We start from the raw sequence: 9,112 nt of genomic DNA, 5'->3' as shown, positions 1-9,112 counted from the left end.
TTTTTATAAAAAAATTTGTTGTCATTTTCAACAAATTTCTTGTGTCACTAACAAAAAATTTCTATTATTTTAGTTATCGTTAAACTAATTGTATGATATTGAACTAAGAAGAAGAATATGACAATGATAATGATGATAGTGATGGTGATTATCATGATAATGAAAAAGAAAGAAGAAAAAAAAAAATCAAATGAGAGAAGAAGTGTGATATTATACTAAAAATATATATATAACGATGATGATAGTGATGGTGATAATAATAATAAAAGAGAAAAAAAGAGAACAATAAATCAAACCAGAGAAAAAAAATAGAAAAAAGAGGAGGAGAAAAAACAAGAAAAAAGAACAAAAATATAAAAAGCATCCTTATATAAATTTGACTTGGTTGAATTTTAGTTAAAAAAAAGTTTGGTTGTCTAGCTTTTATGCTTTTGATAATAATAATGCAAGAAAAATATTGGTTATATTAGTTAATTAATATTTTTTCTTTTATTTTATATTTAGATTTAATTTGGATAAATAGTTTAATTAATTTTTTTTGAGAAAAGAATTTAAATAATAAATATTTATATTAAAAATAATTTATAAATAAATTATTTTGTATTTAATTTTTTAATTCTAAAAGTACTTATTTTAAAAGAAGAATAATAAAAAAATTTTATTATAAAAAAAATCAATTTTTTTATAAACACTTAAATAAATTTTTAAAATATTATAATTTAATTTTAAAAACTGTATCAAATATTAATATTATAATTTTTTATAAGTTAAAAATAAAAAAAATTACTTATAAACTTATCTAAATTGGCCATTAAGCTAATATTAGTTAACTTTCTACTTCGATAGTGAAAAATATTGATTTTTTAAACAATTTTTCGACGCCAATATCTAAATCCTCACAAAGTCACTGTCGATAAAGATAAGGAGCCTCAGGACTCCCAAGTCCTAAACAACTTCTGTGAAGGAAAATAAAACTGTTTCAATACCAGCTCAACGATATAGGGAGAAAAGTCAGTAAAATATCATATAGATTTTCTCTATTGAATTAAGCACTGCTCGCTCGATAATGTAGCATTCTAATTACGCAATGGGAAACACAGATATCAATTAAGCGTTTAAAACATCTACAAAAAGCCTCCTTTTAAACTAAAAATTGAAACGTGGAAGTTTAGTACCAAAAAAAAAAAAGGAAGAAAAAAGCATGGAAGTTAGAATCCAAATTGGTACACAATAATACAGATAGGAGGCTTTAACTAAGACTAAATTTACTTCTTCCTTTTCTTTGGGGGCTGCAGGGCTTCCTCATCTTCCTCATCTTCTTCATCTTCATTCTCTTCTTCTTCAACACCCTCCTCTTCCTCTTCTTCGCCACCTTCATCTTCTTCGTCGTCATCATCGTCATCCTCATCGTCATCTTCATCTTGGTCATCACCGTCACCTTCACCGTCTTCATCTTCCTCCTCTTCTCCATTCTCTTCTGCTGCCCCGCCACCAGCTCCACCCTCGGGAGCCTTCTTTGAGTTGCTCTTCTTGTTGGAGTTGTTGCCATAGCCGCCACCATCTTCAGAGGACAAGTCCTCTTCGCCCTCTCCAAATCCACCATCTCCATCATCATCATCGTCTCCTTCATCATCATTACCATCTTCTCCCTCGGCATCAAATTGTTTGTCCTGACTTGGGGCTTTACCGTCTTCTTTGGTTAATAGCAGCCCATACAGATCCTACACCAGTTGAATCATCGATTCCATAATCAAATTCTTTCATCAGTGGATTCAGAATACTAAAAAGAATTTAATTTTAAATTCCATAATCATTATATAAAGGGTAGATGTCAAACATAAAGATAGATAGATCAACCTAAAATCGATCAAATCAAACAAGTACAAATACTTCATTTGTATTCTGATGCAATACATCTTGCTAGGTACTTCAGAAACTTGGTCAAGTGAATTTCAACTACAAAGTACAAATATCGCAGAAATAACTAAGTTAATGTTATTTTAAATTGTTGTTAAAAATTAATCCAAGTTTACGAATAAAAACCAGTCTCATTTTCTGTGTCAAGATCCAAGCCAGATTGTCGCTGTATATACAACACAACTTCAAACTAAGAACTACACACAACCATGCTTTAATATAAAAATAAAATATAGAGTTTAAAATTTTTTATTAAAACGTGAATTTTAAATAATTAACTCTCCTATTATTATTATTATTATTATTATTATTATTATTATTATTAGGAAAAGTATAGGAACCAATGAAATATTTATACAATGTGTACAATGGAAGTTTAGGGAGTATTAGAAATATAACCATTAGTGTTACCTTTTTCCATCAGCGTAAGCTTCTAGGATGAGTGGTATTATGACATGGTATCAAAGCTCTAAATTTGAAAACTTAAGAGTTCGATCTTTAGTGAATCCAAAATCAGCTTAAGCTTTTAGAATGAATGATTTTATGATATTTATTATCTCTAGTACCCTATTGTTATTTTGGATATTATGGGTGATGTTCATTTTATTATTCGCTACACGATTTGAGTCCAGTTAGAAATGACTTAAAAGAGTTAAGACGGTACAAAGTGGAAGTAGCATAGTTTATGACTATGTCCCATCGCATTAGATTCCAGGCTCTTTTTTGTCCCACCCAAGATGCCAAGAACGGGGGAATGCAAAAACGACACGCGTTGCTGCAACGAGCTTTACGCTCAAAAGCATATCCAAGCGAATAATCCACCACTGATTACGAATCCGCTACCCCACCCCTCATCAATCCTCTCTTTCCTTGACTTTTGACTTTTTCTCTTCTCACACACTCACACCACGACAAAAAAAAGATATTTTATTATTTGTTCTCAACGGGGTTCCTCGTGGTGTTTATCACGACTTAAACTAATCATCCCACAACACCACTTCATACTCCTCAAAACCATCTTATTTTGTTGTAATTTTTTCTGGGAAAAAAACTAAAGATAATTATCCCAACAGACAACAAAACCCTGAAAAAAAATGCAGAGATAATTATCTTTACACAGAGACTATCTAGTCTTACAAAATTAAAAATGAAGAACCGGAAAAAATATTTTTTTTTATTGGGGACTTCGTGGCCTTTCAAAACAATTATCATTGACCGGAATAGTATTCACACCCCTCCCTTTTTTTTTAATTCACAAAACCTTACTCTCCGCGAGGAAATCTTGCTTTAAAAAAGATTAGGAATAACATGTACCCCTTAATCTGACAACAAAACCCTGTTATTATTAGTGAACAACATCCACCAAATAATCTTACATTTTAAGGTTTTTGTTTTTTTTGGTGAGTTTACATTTAAAGGTTTTCTTAGCTTTTGTTTTAGGAAAAATACAGGTAAATAATAAAAATATTAAACAATGAAAATATTAAACAATGTTCATTCCCCTTTGTTTTATAGGAATCGGAGTAAAAACAAAAAACCCAAAAAATATATACGACCAAAGTGCGCATGCTAGCAAACACCAAACTCAACTCTAGACACCCAAATGTTCAAACCAACGGCGCACATTAGCCGGTCTAGTAGTAAAGTATTATATCCAGATATATATAAATCCTTATCTTATCTAGCATCTAAAAATTAAAAACAAAAAAAGTTTGTGCCAAAAACAATAAAAAACGGTTTCCGAAATAAATTTCTTAGAATAATTCTATTATAAGACCTTTCAATAATTCATAAATAAAGACTACGATCTTGTAACGGAAAGAAATATTTATTCCCATTATACTTGATACTTTATTAAGAGAAAAAACGTAAAACCAGTGTGAAAAATTCTAATAGGTAGGTCGTAGGGTCATAGTGGATCTTAGAAGCGCAAATTAGCAAGTTAAATAATAAGGTCATGGACAAAAAGGACCGAAAATTTCCCATATCTGATGAGACCTTACATCTGTAGAAAACACAAACTACTTTCAAAACAAGAATAGATCTTGACAAGGTTGAGACAAGTAAAAACTTTGAACTTTCATTTCCTTTCTAATTTTTTTCTTTTCAAAGAGGAAATATAAGTTTCGGAGGGTTGATTTTGAATACGAAGGGTAGGGACTCACCGGAGACAAAAGCGTGGCTTTGACGAGAGCAGAAGCTAGCATAGTTGCGAGCGCTTCCGCGGCGCACGTCAACGCGCCATAATTGAGCGTAACCGTCACTGAGCTGTTCTTAGCTTCCATATCCGTACAACAGACCAACTAATACCTTCTCGAGCCAGAAAACGTTATCCTGTAGAAAAATAATAATAAATAACATAAAACAGAAAAAAATAGGGGGGAAATTAAATTTTTTAAATGGAAAAAATAATCACTACCGTTAGATCATCCGTAAAATCATAAGAGCGCAGATCTTATTTCAGCAAGTACCGCAGTTAACACTGATTATTAGTTTAGTATTTTATTAAAAAAGCTATAACATAGGTTTATCCAAAAGAAATTGAAAAAAAAATTAATTCAAAGAATATTATTTTCTGACACAACTGGACAACGACAACCAGAATTTTAAGACAACAATACACAGCAATAATTCTACGCAAAACTGAATATAATTAGAAAAGGCATGTAAAAGAAGTAAATTTTTTGCGTTAAACGAGAAAGTTGAGCTGAAGAGCTCGCCGGAAGTAGAAGCTTTTCAGCAAAAAACATCATAAAAGCAGAGAATTCAACACAGAACCCTTAAGATCCCAAAAGAAGAGTGACAGAACTCAAAGTAACACAAGAAAAGCATAGTACGTAAAGAATTAACAAGAATTGAGGAAGAAGAAGGTTGAAAGCGTACCAGGAAGGAAGATCTAGAGACCAAAAACGTGGATCTGAGGCGTTAGAGCTCTAAAACCTCGGAGAAGAAGGAGAAGAAGCCCCGTACATTGTGGACCGTTGGATCTTGATCGTAGAAACTAGAAAACACAGAGCAGCAAAATATAGAAATATCAGAGGTTAGAGAGAGAGAACACAGATACTGAAGACCGAATGCTCGTAATTTCTCAGCCAAGTATCGGGCAGTTCGGGCAGCGTCCCAGATAAGGGGAAAGATTGGGAACGGGCTGCCCGAAGAGGCAGGTAAGGACAAGTGTGGGTTTATTTAATTTAAAAATGGTTATTTCTGGGTTTTTGATATGAATGATTTTCAATTAATCACCCGGTCTTTACCGGAAAGTCAAGTTTTTAATTAATCTTTAAAATAATAAAGAACGTTTCTTTTGTGTAAATTCCGATTCGGTTCTTTGTGCCTATGCGAAACGTCGCACGTGTGTAGTTGTACTATTCTCCTACTATGATTATGATTATCTTCTCCAACCGTGGTTACTTATTCAACCCTGGTTTAACCAGGATTGTGCATTGACTAACCAAATAGGATAGGACTATAGTCTATAGGGGTGGTTGGTGAAATATCAAGTGTTTTATTTTAAATAGGTTATAGTAGGTAACTAATAATTTTTTTGAATAATAAGAATAACTATTAATTAAATTAAAATAAATTATATTTTTAAATTATTTATTTAAATTTTAATATTAGAATAATTATTTACATATTTAGTAAAATAAATTTTTGATATATTTATTATTTACATTATTTAATATTTTCATTATCTATCTATATTTTTTTATTTTAAATTTATAGATTTCAAAAAGGAGTCGACGCCGTTTGTTCAGTTAATCGCCGACGTGACACCCCTTCACCATCTCCGTTATCCCCATATCATTTAATTTTTCTTCTTTCTTACAGGGCATATGTTTTAGAAGACTTGTTTGTGTCTTACTGTCTTGGCATTATTGAGTTCCTTTTGAAGTTGAGGCTGGACTTAGTCATTTATAGTTTAGGTAGTGAGTTTTCCACAAGCATCCTCGAATTGTATGAACAAGAATTAAGAAACAGGGTTTTGTTAACAAGTGAAATTATTTCAAGAGAATTTACTAAAGAGAAAATACAAGGAGCCAATGACCTAAGAATAAAGGTTTAGAAAGTATTAGAGATATGGTTATTAATGTTATATTATCCTGTGAAGTTACGCTTTTGGAATGAGTGATTTCAGGACATGATATTAGAGTTTCAGATTCGGAAGGTCAAAAGTTCGAATCTTGGTGAACCCAAAATTTATCTCTGGTATCCAGATGGTTATTCTGGATAGTATAGATGATGTTCATTTTATTTATAAACCAAAGATTTAGCCCATTGTACACATTGTACGTTTAGACCGTTGGCTCCCTAGCACTACTCTTTACTAAAATGTCAAATGCAATTGTATATTCAAACTTTAATTAATGTTGAAGTCATTATAATTTTATCCAATTTATAAGTTTTTATACTTAAAAATTTGTAAATGGATCTTATACTTTTGAAACGTTTTTTATTTTTAAAATTAGTATACGAATCTGTGTCCACCACATAAAAAGGGCAAATTATCCATATAAATCAAGCTAAAAAAAATTTACGTTATTCAACCAAACCAATAATTATTATAGGTTCAATTAAGAAGGCATTTTTATGTAATTCGAATTACACTTTCAATGTAATTCGAATCATACTGATTCGAATTACCTACACACGCACACACCCACTAATTTAGGATAAAATATTTTTTTTGTGGTATAATTTAAATAATTTATTAAAAAATTTATTAAAAAATATTCATGAGTTATTAAAAATGGGCAAAAGAATATTGTATGAAATTTGAATTGATAACTCATTAATATTTTTAAGAAGTCTCGTAATTAAATATTTTGTTAGTTTTTTTTAATGCATGAAATAAAATATATATTTTTTAATTTTTAAATTATTAATTTTTTTAATCAATTATTAATTTTTTAATAAAAGAATGGGCAGAATTAAATTATGAGTAATTCGAATCTGGCCAATTCGAATTACTATGTGTAGCGTCCGTGTGTAATTCGAATCACCCTGATTCGAATTTCTGTGGGTGTAATTCGAATCAGGTTAATTAGAATTAGTGGGTGTGTGCGTGTGTAGGTAATTTGAATTAGTATGATTCGAATTACATGGAGATGAAGTTCGAATTAACCTAATTCGAATTATATAGATATGTGTCTCTGGTTGATTCATGAACCATTTTTGCATTTGGCTGATTTGTGTAATTTTGAGCTCCCATTGACTTATTTCAGTGATTTACCCACAGAAAAATTTATAAAAGTTAAAAATTTTTATATTTTTGAATACTTAAAAAATACATAAAATAATTATTATTTTAAAAAATTTATAAAATTATTATCAAAATTAAATTTTAACTTAAAAATAGTGAATAATTATCATTTTATGTTTTTTTAAAGTAAAATAATTATACATTGATTTTAATATCAAATTTAAAATAAAATTAAAATATTTATATTAGGTAAAGTACTAAATTGGTCCCCTATGTTTGAGCGTAATCCTATTTTGGTCCTTAAAGTTTAAAGTGTCCTATTTGAATCAAAAAAATTTCATTTAGCTTCAACACAGTCCCACCATGAGGTTAAAGTTAAATAATTAACAGAATGTCCTATATGACAGCAGTATAAGAACATATCGATAATCTGGAGAACAAGTACAAGCTCCAGAGGCATAAAATCAACGGTGGATGTATCAATATATTTAATAATCATTCTTCTTACAATTTAAATAAAATATTTTCTATTAAACTAAAGAGAATGATAAATAAATGCATTAATGCATTCACGGTTGATGTTGTCCTCTAGAGCTTGTACTTGTTTTCCAGATTATCAATCTTGTTCTTGTACTGCTGTTATGTAGGACATTTCATTAATTATTAACTTTGACCTCACGGTGGGACTACATTGAAACTAAATGAAACTTTTTTAGATTTAAATAGGACACTTTAAACCTTAAGGACCAAAACAGGATTACGCCTAAACGTAAGGGACCAATTTAGTACTTTATCCTATTTATATTAGAATCCTATTTTTTCAAAGACTTATCTATAAACAACATTGATGGTTGAATTTGCAGACATTCTTACGTGATTCATAAGTAAAACTTTTAAACCTCTCTTACTCTTAACTCTTGAAAGTGCCATATATAGTTGGCCATGTGTAAAAACTGGTTTGGACAAGTACAATCCAACATGAGATAAAGTTTGCTCTTGAGACTTATTAATTATCATGGCAAAAGATACTATTATGGAAAACTGTCTTTGTTAAAATTTAAATGGGATAGTTTTATTTGTCGATACCATATTCATTCTTGGAATCAGAGCAATATGACCAACGTTGTTACTCGTTAAGACTTCACATTCTATGATATGATTTTCAAGCTTCCTAACTTGTAGCATTCTACCATTACAAAGACCACTGGATTGGTCAATATTCCTCAGTAACTTTACTGGAACACCAACCGTGAGTATTAATTTATATGGAGGCAAACTAGAGCAATTTATGCTATTCAATAAGATCTAGTTGACTCTCCATATTCCTTTCATTCATACAAATTAAATCCGAACTAAGATATAATTTTTTTCTCCAGGAATGATAGCCATCAGATAGTTGTTGACCTCTTCAACGATGTCCAACGTAGGAGTCAGTATAGTTCTTACTTTGAAAAAAATTCTTTGAAGACATGTTTTCCAAAAGGGTTAAGTACTTTTTTCATTCCTAAGGTCTAAGGCCAAAATAAAAATTGTCCCAGACCCTTTTTTCTTATTAAAATCACCCTCAACGTTACAAAACGTTATAAAATTGTCCTTTTGTTCATGAACAACATTTTTTGGACAATTTCGCCCTTAAACAAAAATAAAAAAAACCTTTCCCACCTTCACCACTAACCTCTGCATCATCAACACCATCACTACGCATCTGCTCTCCCCTCATTTCTTATCGCCATCACCATTGCCACCATAACCATTACACCTTCGTTCTCCCAATTACCAGTTCATCATCCTAAATCACTACCACTCACTCACTATCCCCAACCATTTTCTTTCTACCTGAACCCTCTCTTCTTCTTTTTTTTTTTTTTGATACTTAAAAAACTCACTAGCAACAATTCAACAACAGCAACCACCACAATAAATGAACAAAAGTTTTAGATTAAACAATAATTCAGCAATCACCAACCATAGTTTCAGATCTAAAATCAGCAA

General features: G+C 30.6%; 1 protein-coding gene and 1 long non-coding RNA gene across 2 annotated transcripts; one reads left to right on the top strand and one right to left on the bottom strand.

Moving 5' to 3' along the window:
* Positions 1-1,011: 1,011 nt before the first annotated feature.
* Positions 1,012-5,275, bottom strand: LOC148572441 (uncharacterized). The gene is made up of 3 exons (XM_088508622.1): positions 4,801-5,275; positions 4,083-4,251; positions 1,012-1,721 (listed from the first exon to the last, which is right to left on the bottom strand). Exons 2-3 carry the CDS (start codon positions 4,200-4,202, stop codon positions 1,266-1,268), a joined length of 576 nt encoding a protein of 191 aa, XP_088364748.1. The 5' UTR covers positions 4,203-4,251; positions 4,801-5,275; the 3' UTR covers positions 1,012-1,265.
* LOC148572442 (uncharacterized) lies at positions 2,937-4,233 on the top strand. Its single transcript, XR_015907305.1, has 2 exons — positions 2,937-3,368; positions 3,433-4,233. It is a non-coding gene; the product is annotated as an uncharacterized LOC148572442 (long non-coding RNA).
* Positions 5,276-9,112: the final 3,837 nt, after the last annotated feature.

This window comes from Arachis ipaensis, chromosome B3, assembly GCF_059453495.1.
Source record: "Arachis ipaensis isolate K30076 ecotype BB chromosome B3, ASM5945349v1, whole genome shotgun sequence".
Taxonomy (NCBI): Eukaryota; Viridiplantae; Streptophyta; class Magnoliopsida; order Fabales; family Fabaceae; genus Arachis; species Arachis ipaensis.
The sequence above is the reverse complement of the archived record's forward strand: the minus strand, read 5'-3'. Positions and strand labels throughout refer to the sequence as shown.

Bases quoted from the DNA above. Each gene is read 5' to 3' on its own strand.
- LOC148572441 (XM_088508622.1), bottom strand. From the start codon at position 4,202: ATGGAAGCTAAGAACAGCTCAGTGACGGTTACGCTCAATTATGGCGCG. The intron at 1,722-4,082 runs GTGAGTCCCTAC...CAACTGGTGTAG, and splicing joins AAGCCACGCTTTTGTCTCCG to GATCTGTATGGGCTGCTATT.